Below are 18,199 nucleotides of genomic sequence, written 5' to 3'. Positions count from 1 at the left end.
GACTCACTCCCTAAGAGTGCCTTGAATACAGGGAGGGAGTCCAGAATAGGGCCTTGAAGAATGCATCAAAAGTCCAGCATATTTCATGTAGAAATGAAAAGCTTAAATTGGGAACAAAAAGCACATCCTGGCATCACATTTTAGCAAAATCTCTGTAGAGAAGTTATAAAGATTCCCCAAAATGGGGAGTAAATGATAAAGGGCAGGTATCAATTTTTTTATGCTATTGTAGACAAATTTAAGTATAGCATTATTTAAAGATCAAAGAAAAAACTAAATGGCCTGTTGAAGGAGCATTGTCTCATCTCTTTCAATTCTAACAAGTTATGAATTTTAATCTCCATATGTTCCTTCAATAAGCTGCAATAAAGTAGGGCATGTTTCAACCTTGTCTTTGTTCCTCTTCTTGCAACAGAGTAGTTAAGGCCATGGGCTTTAGAGGCAGATAGGCCAGGATTTGAAGTCTTCCTCTCCCACTGACCAAGAGAGGTAGACATCAGCAAGCTGCTTGGGCACTTTGAGTTCCCATTTCCATGTATCTAAACATGGACATTAACAACTACCCACAATGGTGACATAACAGCAATTGCAAGGAAAGGGCCTAACACAATTGTTTGCCACCTAGTACAAGCTCAGTCCATGTAATTTCCTAATCCATTTTAGCATTTAACTACATGTTTTATTGTTATCATAATGCTTAATGGATACAGCATATATTCTTAGTAAAAGTGGCTCTCTGGATAATTCTCAAGCAATTGATGGCGGGGCAGGGCAAAGAATAAATACCCCTGGTGATAGGGGGCTGGGAAGGGGGATAGTGTGTGGAGTTTAAAAATAAGAAGCCTCCCATCCTTGATTCGATGTACTTCTACTGGGGAGAGAGGAGTATGCCTTCCATCTCTGACTCTCAGCTGAGAAACCTGAGACTGGAAGATTCCTGATGGCAGAGACCTTTTTATTACCTCCCTACGTCCTTCTCACAAGACCTGAAATACAGTCAAGAATCAACAAATCAACTTGATTTGTTTCTGTTTAGTAATAAGATGTGACTTAGAATCAAGCTAGTTCAGCCCCTTAAAAGAAAACAATATTACTTTTTGTTATCGATGCACAATTAAATCAAATTCCTATTAATTTCTTTGACATTTACAGTTTTAGTCACATAGCCCCGTTAAAGTTTATTCTCAATTACTATATAATGTAACTCTCTTTCTCTCAGTAATGAGCAGAAACAATGAGCACAATTTAAAAAGATTAACCTTTCAATATGTTCTTCAAAGGTTAGAACCATACAGAGCTATGGACAAGAAATTAGGACCAGAAATAAAATATTGCTTAAAAGTTAATAATGAGATTTCTGGTCAACATGGTACAGCAAATTCATACCTTTATGAGCTTTTCTGTTCCAAACATGTGGCAATTAGACATGAAATATAAAAAGTGAAAATCAAAAGGTTGTAGTTGGGCTCTAAAAACCAGATAAACATCTCTGTGGACTAGAAATGGATTACAATCACAAAGCAGTGAGTGGTTCTGAAGTCATGGTACCTGCAGGGCTCTAGATCTATAAGCCAGCACTGACTGCTAAGCATTCTGTTCTTACAGGCAAAGAGAATCTAAAACCACTTCACTGGAGATAGGGAGACAGAGCCAGGTTAACTGTGTAAGCAAGCGGGACAGAGGGTGAGCTCATTGGTGGAGGCTGAAAACAAAAACACATGCCAAGAGAATGTAAAAAAGAAATGGACAGACTGGAATCAGAACCAGGCAGTGAGGCCAACCCCTCACTGGCTTTGTAACGGAATACATGATCTTCGCTATCACCATTAACAAGGGTGTCTGATACAACATAAACCTGGTTCTATACTGACAGTGTTGCAGGTCAGGTAAAAGTAATTACGAAACCTCTAGAGAGAGAACAGAGAGCCCAGAGGGAAAGAAAACAATACAAACAATAATACAAACTCAATTTTAAAACATCCTACTCAAAATGAGTCAGCAAACCAAAATTCCAAAATACATGAAAATAGTGCTGAAAATATCAACAAAATCAACAAAACCAATAAAAAACTCCACTCCAGATTAATTTTATGGTAAGACTGTATAACATTTTTAAAAATTACACTTATGGTGTCAAAGGAATAATTTTCTAGAAAAAGAAAAATTACCAAAATTGACTTAAGAAGAAAGAGAAAACCTGGAAATCAATAAACATTAAGAAAGTCAACCAAAAATCAGAAAGTACTCTCTCTCCTTACAGACACACAAACTAAGCCACTAGACTCAAAAAGTTTTACAAGTGAGTTTTACCCATTTTAAAAGAATAGATAACCCTCAAACTAAGCCAACTCATTTATCAAGGTATTACCTTGATATCAAAACAAAAAAACAGTAAATTTTAGACCAATTTTATTTATGAATACAAAGCAAAATTATTAAATGAATAATTAAACACGAGGTAAAACCTTCTCCAACTTTAACAGATAAGATTAGAAAGCAAATAGACAATAAAGGTAAATAGTGAGCTTATGATTCCAGTCAATCTATATAATCTATCATCATAGGTAATTTGGTCATTCTTCAAAAGGCAAACATAAAAACAACCAATATCTTATGTCTGGTCCAAAATGTGAAATACAAGTTAGTGATTTTCCGTGAAAAAATAAAATCCACAACAATTCTGATTATTCACATGGAGCGTTCTGTAGATGTGTTTATATAAACATGGCATTTTGAATGATTAACTCCAGCTTGCTAGCTAAAGATTAAAGAATTATGTTCAGCGGAAAATGATCACACTCGATCACATTCATTTACTCCTGCTTCACTACCCATATCTATAAAGCCTAATAGCACCGTATCCTAGAACCACGGTTTACTTATATTTGTTTTATATATATGCTATTGCACTATCAGTGAAATATTTGACAATCTTAAAAACAAAAACAACAACAACAAAACAGAAATATAAGACTGTGTTCCATTTTGCCTTCTGTAGTAGACAGGTGCCGAGAAGCAGTTAAGTGCCTGCCCTGCCCACAGGCTTCTCCTTAGGAAAACAGTCTCAGACTGTTATTTCTAGTAGAGTTGTTGGGACTTATGCTCCGTATGTCGAGAGAAACCAGCTCTGCTACCATGGTTACAAATGATTACACCAAAACCAGCTCCTAAGTCAAAGTAACATGGATAATCAAATATGAGAGCTTACCTTTAACCTGACTTGGCTCCAAAACCTACTCAAGAGGGGTGAGTTGCACTGGATGGCAATAAGCTTGGGATATACAGAGCAGGGGACAGGGAAGGGAGGGGTCCCTTACACTTCTGGAGTTCATCTTGGTTCTCCTTTAAGCCTACTGTATAATGCAATCTTAAAAGTATAGGGATCATTAACTGACATAAGCCTGAAAAGATTAAGTACCTGCCACCTATATTATCTATATGCCCTTGTATGCTTCCAGTAAATCACTGTATCCCAGGTTAATCTGAGCAATAGTGAGAGAGAGAGATAAAGAGAGAAAGATAGAGAGACAGAGAGAGACAGACAGACAGACAAACAGAGACAGAGAAAGGCACAAGGATAGTATGTATATACATATACACACACGTGTACATATACACACACATAAATACACACAAATATGTTTGGAAAATGTTATACCAGTTACATCCTACTCTAGAGAAACCTATCTAACCTTATTTTACCCAGAATTTCCAAATGTTTTATCCATGCATCCAGTAAGCATTTATCAAACTATTATGTGTCAGACACTATTCTGGTTATATGCTGAGGATAGAACAATGATCTTGATGGACAAGGCCTCTATTCTTCTGAACTTACAGTCTGCTTAGAGGACAGGTAATGAACAAGTGAACAAAGGGAACTCCAGACACATGCTATGAAAAATTAAATGAAATGATGTGACAGAATGGTGAGGGGCTCAGTAGCCAGAAAAAAATAAAATTAAAATAAAATAAAATAAATAAAATAAATAAAATAAAAAATAAAATAAAATAAAATAAAATAAATAAAATAAAATAAAATAAATAAAATATAAAATAAAATAAAATAAAATAAAATAAATTAAAATAAAATAAAATAAAATAAGGCCTCTTCAGGAAAGTAAAGTTTGAAGTGAGACCTGAATGATATGAGCTGACATGTGAAGATCTGGGAAATAGAACCCCAGCCAAAGGGAACAGCTGGTACAAAGGCCCAGGGGTCAAAATGAATTTGAATGGTTAAACCTTTCTTCAAAACAACCCTTTAGTATTAAGCAAAATAGTGAATCAGGGAGCCTCATTTAGGAAATACTTAAAGTACCAGAAATATTGGTTTAATTTGAATTTAGGAATTAGAGATGGGCATGCTAATTTAAAAAAACTAAAAAAATTACTAAATGCTCATAAACAGATCCATTTGGAAATGTTGATAATAATTCCCTTTCAAGTAGTAAAATGCACCAAATTAGATCTAGAAATCTCAAGAAAGAGTTAATATAGCAAACTAAGATGTGATTTTTTTTGGAATTGTTTTTCTAATAATAGACAATCACCAAATAATTTTGTTTTGTAAATGAAAAGTAATGTAAATATCTAATTGTCATAGAAATCCTATAGAAAAGAACCAAAGAGGAAGGATCATTTTTTGGAAAACAAAAACAAAAACAAAAAAACCTCTACTAAGGAAAATTGGGAAGGAATGAACACTGCAGATAGGATCAAACAAAAGAGGAGTTGAACAACAAGGGGATATAAACAGAGATGTATCTTTTCCCAAAGTCAACTGGAAAGCCAGCATCATGGAAAGCAGCCCTGACGGGAGCAGTCTGTGCCTCTGGTAGCACGGTCAGCATGCCCCCAGGACTCTGCAGTGTGTGAAATGAGCAGCCACTGCTCACAGCAAGTCACCTGAAAGTCACTTTGGCTGACAACAATTCACAGGTCGCAAGTGGAAAGAGAGCAAACTCAGGGAAAATCTGTGGGGAGACCTTCCTCAAAAAGAGGTCACAGTTTAGCAGCACATGGAAACGAGTGAAAAAAGAATTCATACAGAACAAGTAGGATGAAAAGTGAGCAAATAAACAAAATAATGAGAAGGGTTGTATTTTGTGTTTTTGTAAAAAATGGAGTATCATATCATCATAACAGATTTATCTTAGAGAAATGTATGGTAAGTTACTCCAATTTTAAATCTAGCTTGAAAGAGGTGCTAAATTGGATATAAGTGCAAAAAATAACCTAGGTACTCTTTCATCATGAAAAAAAGTATGCTCAAACAAATCATTTATGGAATGGAGTGTTCTGATTAAATCAATTTCCTGATTAGAAAGATTAGATTTTTAAAATACAGTTGTCAATCTTTCTTACAGAGCAGCTAAGATCAGTGGAACAAAGCAGACAGTCCTGAAGCAGATCTGTGTATGTGAGTACAAATTAATTAAGTATATTATAAAACAATGCTTCAGAACACCAGCACACTATATTATGAAACATTCACAACAATAGAAATTTAAAATAAGAGAAACCTAAGTTCTATATTTTTTCTCAATATCCTTATGGCTCTCACCATATCCACTTTGGAGACATCTCTACTCTGCCCATACTGATCCTTGTTGGACTGCAACCATTACCTCCAGGAGGGCAGGGCCCATGCAGCCTTGCTCATCGTCGAATCTCCAGAGCCTTAGAGTACTCAGCAAGTGTCCATTCTCCCTTGAGCCCTGTCCTTCGTAGGAGGCTGGACACAGGCGATAATAAGCTTATCCATTAGCTTTAAGCAATCTAATTCTGTACTAACCTCTGGGGGATGCTGAAGAGAACTCCACCCTGCGACAGAATGACACAGGGGTATTAAGTGAGTCTCTCAACCTAAAACCACTGCCGAAAGTGAAGGAGATTTTTTTTTTTTTTTTTTTTTTACATATCCTCTAGGAAATGCAATCCATTAAAAAGAGGAATCCAAGGTATTTCCCCACTACCCATGCCACTGGACGAGTTTTTAAAGTTTAAGAGTAAATACGCAAACACTGTAGCCTTTTAGAAGTATAAATGCTTAAAAAGAGTATACTGGCAAGCTGCTCAAATATTCTGAAACAATGAGCAGCTTGACATTTTTCAAACAAATATTTTAAAACTCAGGTCCACATGTGCACTGGAAATTAATGCCATTTGTTCAACAATAATAGACTTGATTCATATCCACTCTCATACATTGGATTATATTTGCTGATTTCATTAAACCTTCAAAAGGTTACAGCTGGTTGACATATGAAAAATTCCACACCTCTAAAAGAGGAAATTTTGTACCAGTTCTTTTTTATAGAACTACTCCCCAGGGGAAAAAAAAATGGTAAAGTACAGGTCTCTGTTCCTTACTGTCGCTAATTATATACTATTAATAAGGAAATAGCAGGTGGTCATGGACAAACGGGACTGAGAACATGACAGACTCCACTGGGAAATCTGAGAACTGCCTTGAGGGGACTTTGTAGGGATGCCTGGAAACCTGGGCTCTTCAAGCAAGGGCCATAGGATACAAAAGTGGGCACAACGTTAATTAGACCACCTTTGCACTACTGGTTGGTAGAGCCAGGGGACATTTTTATCATAGACAGGATTCTGAAATTCAGCACTAAGCAAAGTCAATTGTCTTCCTATCTTTTCTTTCCAGGACACTAAAAAGTCCTCAAAGGGGGTTCTACCAGGACTGACATAACAGAAGGGCTGTACAACTCTAGAGAAATTGAAGCCAGACTTTAAATATGCTTTATAAAGCTACTTGAATCAGGAAAAACTTCTTGACCATGCCAGAAACATATTAAGATCAATGTGGGTTAAATTAGGGCTTCCATAATTGTGACAGTAATTTCTGCAATATGATCTTTAACAGCTATTAATGTATAAAGCCTTCTAGCATAAAAGGTTTAATGACACAAATAACTATTACACTGTCAAATCCTGAGTGACAATAAAAGTCTTGAAATTAACCCCAATATGCATTAAAGGCTGCAGCTACCATGCCTACATACATTTCTGAAAAACTTCAAAAAAAAAAAAAAAAAGCTACGACACTTCTCACAAGTGGTTGTGACCTTCATGTCTTTCTTTCTCGTTTGAAAAGAAGTCTTCAGATTTCTAGTTTCCTTAATGGCTTCATTTTAATTTATACAAACCAAGATGTCCAGACCATTTTTTAGTTGTACAAGTTACTTAACTTTCCTTGCTTTCTTATCTATATAAGTGGAATAATAATAATAATTATGTAAATTATTATTTACAAGGCCTGGCCTAATTATAAATTATTTGTATCATTTTTATTATTTCAGTGGGTTATATAAATTTATGAAAATAGGTCCCACCATGATATAGGGGGAACTTTCAAATTCTTGATACTTCCAAGTTGTTCAGCTCTCCTATTTAAAATTCCAGCCTAGGAGTATCATGCACTTATCTCGCATTTTCTTTGGAGTGCTAGAGAGCTTTCCAAAGGAAGAGGATTTGGGTAGGTCTAGAAGGCTAGCAGTTAATTCCAGCTTTCTCTCATTCAAGCCACTGGACATTAAATGGGTCCAGTGGGAGTTTTCCAGTAAGTAATGAACCTAAAGTCCTCTCAGTTAGAATTCAACCAGGTTAGGTAAAAGTACACCACAGAAATTTATGGCTTCAGTTCCAAGTGGAGACATTAAGAGTCCTATTCAAAGTCACTTTCTGAAGCAAAGGCAAAGAGCCAAAGGAAAAAGGTGGCTGGAGGCACGAGGTTGGTGTTTCCCAAAGTGTGGTCCTCAGACCACCAGCATCAGAATCATCTGTAGCATCTGTACAACTGCAGACTCCTGGATCCCACCCCAGATCTACCAGATCTGAATCTAATCATGGGTCTCAGGAATCTACATTTTTATTAAGCACCCAGATGTTTTCTACACATGCTGAATTTTGAGAACCACTCCAGGAAATTCAACTCAGGTTATGTGACTGAGCTAAAAATTTATGCTACTGGTCATGATCTTTTGTGTCAGAAAGACGAGCCATGGGCTGAATGCTCTCTGGCTCACCTCTCTTACCTCTCTTACCCATAGATCCCTTTCAATTGCTTCATCTCTGCACCTCACTCCAGCTCCAAATGAAGAATCCAACTCTACGAATCGTGCTGGGACCAAAGGAGGCAACTGGACAGAGCTAGCCACCCTGAGAACTTAGCTCCAAGAACACTGCCTTTATAGGATTCCTTCTTTAACATGACTCTGGAAATATTATCAAATTCCCATTCAAAAAGCAACCATGGAGGCGTAGGCTAAGGCAGTAAGTCTGCAAAATACCAACGTAGTCCCTGCTTTATAGGGATGAAAGAAGAGAACAGCATATAGAAAATGTACCAAATAATTGCTTTTTGTGGTTTATTTGTGAAATCAAGTTAGGCAGTCTTTGAAGGACAATGCTATTTCAGGTTCTGCTAATTAGATTAGCCAAATTGTTTCACTAAATAATAAATCAGTATATACCCCCCTCAGTTATTTAGACTTTATAAAATAAGTCCATATTCTCTAGAGAAATAAAAAAAGGAGAAAGGATAAGGATATTAAAGCATTCTAGCATGTATACCACCACTAAAGAAATTCAATATTTCAATAGTAGCTTGAATGACTAAGCATCTCCCTCTTCCAATGTTATCTGCCTTATTTTCTCCCTTTATCAGTTCCATTTTCTTGTATTTCTATATTTTAAAAATAATAATTATTGCATCCAATCCACAGGCATGAGAAGAGGACATACTGATGCATAGTTATATGTAAAGATGTGACAATGTGCTTACCCCCACCACTGTGAGGGGCTCTGGACAGTACTACGAACCTTTGCTCCAATAGTTTTAGAACCATGGTTCTCAGTTATGCTCATGGCATCCCTAGGAGAGAAAGGAAAATGTCACCTCCAGCAAGAGTACAATAGGGAACCTGGAGTGGCTTGGAAAATTCTCCAGGGTCCCACGGCATGTTAGCGGGGAAATCCTCAGACCTGAGCCATCTCAATTGCTCCATCTACTCATCCCCATCCTGATGCTCAATATGAATTCGCTACCAAGAGTGACCATATCATCCAATGTTAAGACACACCGCCTAACTTTGGACAGGAGCCTACAAAGAAAGAACTTTTTACAGAGTGTGAACTGGGACAATATGTGAGCAGCTGAGTCTGAAACTGATTTATGTGCAAACCAGCCAGGACAAATGATTAAAGAAATGAGGGACCCAGGCAAATTCAGCTGAGCTCTGAAATGTAAATAAAGTGTACAAATGAGAAAGCTATCAAGGTTATAATAGTAAGAGTGCAAGGCCAGCAAAAGTTCAGCCAATGCCAGCAGCTTGTTAAAAGCAGTTCTACCCTACCCCACTGAATGTGCTTCCTAATTTCAAAGTTACATAACCCTACCTGCAGCAGCAGCAGCACCACACTCCATCCATTACCCACATTCTATCCAGCTAATGACCAAGAGCCAGCCATGCTTCTATGGGAGAGGGCTGAGAGTAATTTTGTAAGCCCCTCTGTTTTCATTAATGTGAATTTCTCAGCTTTTCTAGGTCAGAAAAACACCGGGTGATAACAAGCTCTTACTTGTATGGAAGGGGGAAAAGCATGCTGGCTTATTATAAGGAGCTAATGCCAGTTTCCAAGATTTGGGAAAGAAGATGGAGTACTCGAAAGAATGCAAATGTATTTTTTGAAAGAGTAAAATAAATTGATAGAATGTTTTACATCTCCTATAGGAATCAATCAAGAGATCATATAAAGACCTCTGAGTATTATATTATCAAAAAAGACTAACTCCAGTAAAAAATGTGAACTAAGTAATAGGAATTCAATTCTATGTACTCTTCCTACTTCAATGAGTGAAGAACTGAAAACTTTTTATAGCATTCATTCATTCATCAAATACTCAGCCTTTGCTATATCAGGAACTGAGGTGAACTCAAGAAATATAGAGGTCAAATTTCCTCCTCGGCACTCCAGAAGCTATCTATCCATCCTACATCATCACATTTGCAAGCTACACAGTAATAATTCATTTCTCTTCTCTACTAGCTTTTTAGCTAGTCAATGACTGAATGCATTTAAAAAGAAAGAAAAGAAAGACAGATGGGATGAGAGAGAGATGGAAGGAGACACAATTCCTTTCAAAGGGCACATAATCCAGTTTGCTGTGAAAATCAAGGTGGTCTAGAGTTTGGTAAAAAGAGGCCATGGGGACCTGTTGGTTTTCTCTTTCTTCCTTGTAAGATAACTCTTCCATAAGGGACCAACTCTAACCTTCAGTTTGATGAACCATGATTCACAAGTGGAGCCCTATCAGGATCACATTCATCTTAGAATTGGGAAGAATTTAAAGACCTATTTGGAAGATTTATTTTCCATGTACTAACTACCCTTAAATATATTTAAAATGTGTCACAGTCGGGGAATAATGAGGTAAATCAAATAGGGCAGGAAAGGGAAAACAATTTTTTACAGAAAATGTAGAATTCATTTTTTAGAATGGCCTAGTTAAAAATATTTACTATGATAATAGAGTCAGACTATCATTAAGCTTTCACTGGGCATCCCTGAAAAGAGCATTAGTGGTAAAAATTAAGACATCTAAAAATACCAAACACTGGGGAAGGCAGGGAACAACTGGAACTCTTACATACTTCTGGTGGGAATGTAAATTGGCACAATCCCAATAAAAACAATTTGATATTACCTAGCAAAGCCAAATATGTGGAAACCCAATGGCCCAGAAATCCTGCTCCTCAGTATCTGCCCCAGAGCAGCTCTTGCATGTGTGCCAGGCGATGTGGGTGAAAAATGTATATTCAACATTGAAATGGCACCATTTGAAATGGCAAAAACTAGAGCCCAATGACAGTCATATAGGTAAGTAGGTTGTGGCATATGCATACAAAGGAGTATTATAAAATGTGAAAATAAATGAAATATGGCTGCACTCAGCAAAATGGATGCCATGCTTTTTTTTAAAAAACAAATTGTAGAAGATAATATTTTTCTTAAAAAGCAAATTTTTTTTAAAAAAAGCAAAACTATATATTATTTAGAGATACATACATATGTGGAAAAACTATTTAAAAAAACATAAGAGGATTAACACAAAAATTCATACAAGCATTTCAGGGTGAGGGGACACTGGGAGACTGCACTGGAGAGGACTCCAAGCTGGAGTCAGTGGGATCAGTGACCTGAGGTCAAGAGGTGAATTTACAGATGATCGTTTAATTATTAGGCTTCATAATTTACATAGATGGTACATATTCTATTGTACTTTTCAATGGTTACATTAACAAAACTTTTTTAATTCTTATATAGCATATGATAAAATACTATATATCCATTAAAATAAATTAATTAGACCCATATGCACTGATAGGAAAAGATCTCAAGACAAATTGTTTAGGTTAACTAAAAAGCAAGACACAGAACAATACCATAGTATAATCTCATCTGTGTTACAAGTAAGCAAAGAAACTAAAAGTTCATAAAACTATATAAGTATATATTTGTACTGGATACCTTCTGTTTGTCCCTCCAGCCCACCCTCTACCCTGCTCTCTGGCCAAGGAGGCTGATCTATAAGAATTGCATCAGTAGACTTTCCTGCCCTCTGGCTTTCAGTAGGGTTCAATCAATATGGAGCATCAGCAAGAGAGTGGAGAGGGAAAAGAGGGAGGTCAGTGTGCTCATTCCCAGCTACTTCCCTGTGGTCCCCTGAGGACTAGCTGCATCCTTCCAGCAAAGGTCTAAGTGCCATCGAAGGGCCCCTTCTGCAGTACCTTCTCTGTATCCCAGTTCCCATGACCACACCCTCTCCATACCCTTGCAGGTCAAAGGGTAGTAAACATTATCTCCTGTGGTTTTCTTGCATCTGCCCCACACCTTGTAAATAGTCCCTTCATTAAAGTCAACTTAAATTATCCTAATATGAATGCAGCATCTGTTTCCTTCTGAGACCCCAACTGATACAATTATATATGGATATACGAGTATAGAAAAAGGATTAGAAATATACACAAGAAAGGTTATCACTAATGAAAGAAGCTAGTATTTGGGGGAAAAGGAAACACTAATGTTTTGGTCTTTATTTTCCATGCTATAAAACATATTTATAAGAGGCAAGTATTCATGTGTTATTTGGACAAAACAAATTTAAGAATACATGAAAAAATAATTTAAAATACAAGGCTGGGGAAGTTTAGTTAGAGGAACAAACCAGGTCATTTTACTTCTCTATCTTCATGCCTAGCACAGTGCCAGCCACATAGTAAGTAGGTGCCAATTAGGAATGCTGAGACTGTAATCTAGTAAACTTGAGACTTAAAGATTACTCAGAAGTGAAGTTAATGTCTCTGAAGTTAAATAATAAGAGGGAAAGAATAAATACCTCCTAAAAGAGTTTACTAGAGGCTTCTGAAAGTTGTGGGTGATGATGGCCCCTACTCACTTCAGGTACAGGCAAAACTGGGCTGTCAGCCTGTTTCCTTGTGCAAGGTGTGCCCACGACTAAGGTCTCAGGCCCTCTGCAGGCTGAGCTGTGCCACTGTCTCTGGGCATGAGACTTGTGCCTGACCATGGTCATACAGGTGTCTCTTCTAAGGTCTGACAGACTTCTAGTACTTCTGTCTCCCCTCTGGGTACCCAGGGTCTGGATGCTTCTGTGGAGTACGAATTCCATGATCAAACCCTTTGGTACCAGGCTATGACTGTTGAACTGGACTCTGTCTAGGCATTTAAAGCTGGGGATGGCCACAACATTTGCTTCATCCCAGTAGGGAGATAAAAAGGTCTGGCTAACTCAAATTGTCCTTCAAAACTCAGATTAGGTGTCACTTCCTCTGAGAAGCCCTTCCTGATTCCTTGAGTTTTTTGTTAAGTGCTCTTCTTCTTAAATGACCCACAGACACTGTGTACTTCCTCTATCATAATATTTTTTATACTACATTGAAATCACCCATTTACTTTTGTGATACTAAACTGTAACCTCTTTGAGAGCAGGGGCTAAGCCTATGTCAGTATCGTAAGAGATACTGACACAGAGTAGGGGTTCATTAAATAGTGGAAGGAACAAAAAAAGGAGGAAGGGAGAGGAGTGAGGGAATAAGGGAGTGAGAGAACCAAAGAAGGAAGGAAAGAAGGAAGGAAGGAAGGAAGGAAGGAAGGAAGGAAGGAAGGAAGGAAGGAAGGAAGGAAACCACAGGCTGCTGGATCCATAAATATGACAATACAAAATAGATCACCATGTTTTGGCTGCTCTAATGACCTCTAAAGCCATGGGTATTCAAGAATCCATGTAAAGGTGAAGTCACTGATGCATCACATACTTAATGAGAAACTCTTCTCCATGAATCACTGTGTTAGCGGCCAGTGATATAATGGAGAGAAAACAAAAACAGAGGAAAAAACAGACCATAGTCCCTTCCCCATCCCTATGCTTATATGTAGCAATATTTTGTTTTCCAAACTTCTGATATTTCCATCATTTAGATCTCTCTGAGATCTTTGGAGTATTCAGATATTTCTGTATATTTCTACTATTGTCAGGCAAGAAATTTTGTGAGTTAATTAGCATCAGGTACAGCTACCAGAGACTTGCACTGGTTCCTCTGTGCTGAATTATCTCAAGAATTCTTTGCCAAAATAATGTAAATGAATATTTACTGTTGGTCCCTTCTGTCTCTCTGATGGCTTTACAGAATTTGGTGGTATTTGAAAAGCATCAGAGAAAGTAAGTAATGAAGGTTTGGTGTTCCTTTTTCAAACACCAATGAAACCATTAAGCAAATACATCAGTAATCATGTAGGGGAACATCAGACATTAAACCAGACTTGAAAATGACTTCTAAAGGACATTAGGCAAAAATTTCATTCAATGAAGTCCAGAAATACTGCATTAGTCCCACCATATTGAATAATGCTACATTCAAACGGCCCCTCTTGCACACTTACCTCCTCTAACAGGTACCTACTGTATCCCATAGCCACATTGCATCAGGGTGAGAAAAATGCAAGCACTGTGGTCTTAACAAACAAGCCCAGAGTTTTCTCCAACCACATGAGAACTACACATAGCAGCTATGAAAAGGAGAGAAAGAATACAATCAACATGCAAAGTTATAATTTCCTATCTGATGTTCACTACTTGAATTAGGCTCATAAGACATTGCCTATGGTCATGAGCGAGGTAAGCAATACGTGATTTAAAAAAAAAAAAAAGAAGTGGATATCTACAGCCATGCTACCCTGAACAAACTCAATCCCGTCTGATCTCGGAAGCTAAGCAGGGTCGGGCCTAGTTAGTACTTCGATGGGAGACCACCTAGGAATACCAGGTGCTGTAGGCGTAAAAAATAAAAAAAAATTAAAGGATTGTAACCTGACAAGGTCCTTGCAATCTGTGAGGTCAACCAAGGGTTGCCTCGCCTAAAAAAAAAAGGAAAAAAAAAAAAAGAGGTGGAATGAAGTGGGATGAACAGTTGGAAAACAATTAATTAGCACTGACTTTCAATCATCTACATGTGGTTAGCCAGTGGCAATCTTTTCATCTCAGGCTGATTTCCTGTGCCACCAGCAGGATAAGATTTAGAAATGGACAGAGCAGAGACGGAGTAGACAGTTACTTTCTGCTATGATTTGAGAGAGCCTGAAAAATCCTAATCCTGAATCTCCACCTTCTCTAACCTCCTCCCTGGCCTTACCATGGTTCACAAAATTTCCATGTTATACATGTTACAACATTGACAATTCTTCACAAGAGGCAAATGCTATGAGGGATACAATACTTTAAACTTATCAGCTTGTGGTTGGTTGTGTGGGTGATGTGTGGATGCAGGCACACACTAGCTCAACATCCATTTCCCCTTCTTTTGAAAACAGACACCTGGTTTCCTCTTGGGAACCGCTTCTTTCCCACTCTCAGCCACAGTTTGGGTGAGTCTGACCATGACCTCTGGTTCCAGTAGTGGACACCCTACCTAACTCTGGACAATTACAGAACTATATCCCTCCCCGCCACACACACCACAATGAAAGTACACAAATGACTCAAGTCAAACTAATGAACATCCTATTTAGGACTTTATCCAGAAAAATTTCTCCATTTCTCCTGTGATGCTAAGATGGTAGGATATAAGCCTGGGGCTATTAAGGCCATTTGGACACCATTTGCAGGCAGTTTGCCTAAATGGAAGCCATACTGAGAAAAGCAGAGACTTGAGAAGGAGAAGCAAACATCTCACATCTTCTAGAAACCAGCTCAGCCAAAAGGTCAGCCTACTCTTCAGCTACATGAACCAAGACATTTCCCCCTTGTTAGATCAGTTTCACTAAGTTTCTGAAAATTAAAACTCCAAGGGTCTCGATTAATACATAGGTATTGAAGCCCTAATCAGAACGCATGGTAGAGAAAAAAAAATGCAGACTGCATACTGGAAGAAAAAGAGCATACCTGGAAATCACAAGGGACTCTGTCCCTAAATGCTTAACCTTGGGCATGTCCCTTCATAATAAAATAAAAGGGGGGTTATAATAATGAATTCCAAGCTCCCTTTAAGCTTTGATATACTATGAATACAGATATACTTTTTTTAAGAGTAGAAGAAGAACCAGAAAAAAGATGCTATAAAAGGCATATTTTGCAGGCTTGCAAAGTGGGGTGGGAGTGGGGGGCTTGTTTAGCTGGGGATAACAGAAATGTACAGGAAAAGGAAGGTGGGTTGGTGACAGGAATATTTATAATTATGCAGTTGAACGTCAGTGACTTGATTATTTTTCCAGAACCAGTTCTGACTATCAAAGAAACAAACTTCTGAGCCAAAGTCAAGGCCTTCGTATTATCCATTTCTTCCAGGAGCAAGGTTGCCCCAGAGGTGAGGAGATGAAGGAAGTGGCTGACGTACTTGATGTGTGACTTTGTCTTTTTTTCTCCATCGTGCCCCTGCCTGGACTGTCCTCTTCACTTAGCTCTTCCTGTGTAAAGCCTGCCTGTCATTCAGCACCCAGCCAATGGCCCTTCTCCTCCATGAAGCCTTCTCATGTACCACATCACACAGGGATCTCTCTGCTGTCTGTATACTAAGTTGCTTGTTACATGTTGTTCCTTTCACTTAAAAATCACCTAATTCATGAATAGGCCTCTCTACTGATGGAAGATGCCAGTAGATATCAGAAAGGACATGGCCAAGCTCCTCGTTGACAGAGCAGGATGAGAAGTTAGGTCCCCAGCCTCCACATCCAGAGCTCTTCCCTCCACAATCACGAATGACACCTGCTGCTACTTTCTCCTCATGCTCCTGTTGCCTTTTTACTCAATGTTCATTTCAATACCCCTCCTCAACTTTTTATTGAGTGCTTCCTATGTGTAGGTGCTGTGTTAGGTTCTTCATAAACATTTTCCATAATCATTACAACCATCCTGGAGGTACACATCACCAGTCCCATTTTACTGACAAGTCACAGAGAGGCTGAGTCACTTGTTCAGGATCACAGAGCTAAGACTTGAAGCTATTTTTTCCTTCACTATCATCATCATTGAATCAATACTACATTATTATCACTGTTACTATTTGGCAAGGAGTAGGTGATTTAAAGACATTACCTTAAATTCTCTCAACCTTGCCATGTGGGTATTAATCTTCTTTTACAGATGAGGTCACTGGGAACCTCTGTTGAGCACCATACCCCAAACTAGGCTGGTGCCACTCCTAAGTGCTTCCCTACTACCTCTCCCTGTTTTAGAATTTAGCTACTGCCTTGAAAACCCCAGTTTTCTATCTCTTCCACTGAATTAAAAGCTCCTTGGGGGCAGGGACAATGCCTTGTCAATTGCTTATTCAGGAAATAACTGTTGAATGCATGAGGTTGACAAAAGCCCCAAGAAGCCTTTGCTTATGTTACAGAAGCACTTTCCATTTCGCCCTGGTCCCTCCAACCATTCGTTACAGGAGAGTATATCTACTTCTAGGCAGAGCAAGAACTAAAAGGCCCTGCGTTGCCAAGAACGTCAGTGTAAGGGGAAAATGTCTTCTTTTGACTGCAGCTACAGACTTGGCTTTTTGTCACCAGATCTGGTATTTATGACCTTGCTGGGGCCTAGTCAAAGCCAAATCAAAGCTACTTCCCAGAGACAGATGGCAAAAGAAGGTAACATCTGCCAGGCCTTTCAAACCATCAATTCCCCTGGCGAGAGCTTTTGGTAGCTCTTTGGAAACATCCAGTAGTCTTCGCTGAGCCATGCAGAAGGGGTCTACAACCTGAAAGAGTTGACAAAAGTCATCTCTTTAATCTTGTGGCAATTCTTGAAAAATAGACTAACTAGCAATGATTGCTGAAAGGTGATGTGAATATTTTAGGAAAGGCCTTAATTCCCTCTTATATGCATGCAGAATCACAGCATTAAACCCTTCTTCTACAGAAATCTTTTTCACACCCAATGTAGACATTCACCCAATATGTATTTATTGCATATCTGTTAAGCACCAAGCACTCTCCTAGATGCTAGAAAGATAATGATGAACAAACAAATCCTAGTATCTCTAATGAACTCTCTTACCTGGAAGAGGTCATTCATAAGACCATCTGTATCACTAAAGTCAAAGCACAAACAATTATTTATCACATAAACTAATGGTTCTTTTGAAAATCAGGACCAACGGGGAACTCGACCAAGACAGTAATTCATGATGACTGGAAAGGTAGGTTGGGGCCAGGTTATGAAGAATAGGGAAAGAACATAATCAGCTTTGCGTAATAAAGTAGTATTTTGAGTAACAATGACATTAAGTAAACTCTTGTTGGTTCATATAGTTAAAATGGATGAACTAGAACTATTTACATCCACACAAATAAGTCTTTAAAAATGCAGTAATAACATTGAGTAAAATCAATCAAGTTGCAATAGGATGCACTTTTATGATACTACTGGTTTAAAGCTTTAATACTAAAAATCAATAACCTAATTTGAATATGAGAACATGCATATGTAATAAAACAATCAAAATACACATGGGAATAATATATACAAAATTTAAAAAGAGAATTCTTTGGGGAAAAAAAGGGAAGATACAAAGGAGATATGGATAAAACTCTAACTGGATCTGTATTGTTTTGTTTGCCTTCCTTCTTTCCTTCTGTCATTCTTTTATTTTCCTTCTTTCCTCCCTCC

General features: G+C 38.0%; 1 protein-coding gene and 1 pseudogene across 1 annotated transcript in view; one reads left to right on the top strand and one right to left on the bottom strand.

Annotated features, from left to right (window-relative positions):
* The window catches only part of CPQ (carboxypeptidase Q), a 357,555-nt gene that overhangs the window by 169,213 nt on the left and 170,143 nt on the right, over positions 1 to 18,199 (bottom strand). The window contains exon 8 of the mRNA XM_023538239.1: positions 3,422 to 3,451. Within this exon, the coding sequence (XP_023394007.1) occupies positions 3,422 to 3,451 (30 nt within the window). The remainder of the gene's footprint in view (positions 1 to 3,421; positions 3,452 to 18,199) is intronic.
* On the top strand, positions 14,263 to 14,381 carry LOC111747221 (annotated as a pseudogene).

Source organism: Pteropus vampyrus, unplaced genomic scaffold, assembly GCF_000151845.1.
Source record: "Pteropus vampyrus isolate Shadow unplaced genomic scaffold, Pvam_2.0 Scaffold215, whole genome shotgun sequence".
Classification (NCBI taxonomy): Eukaryota; Metazoa; Chordata; class Mammalia; order Chiroptera; family Pteropodidae; genus Pteropus; species Pteropus vampyrus.
Note: the sequence above shows the minus strand (reverse complement) of the source record. Positions and strands in the feature narration are given on the sequence as shown.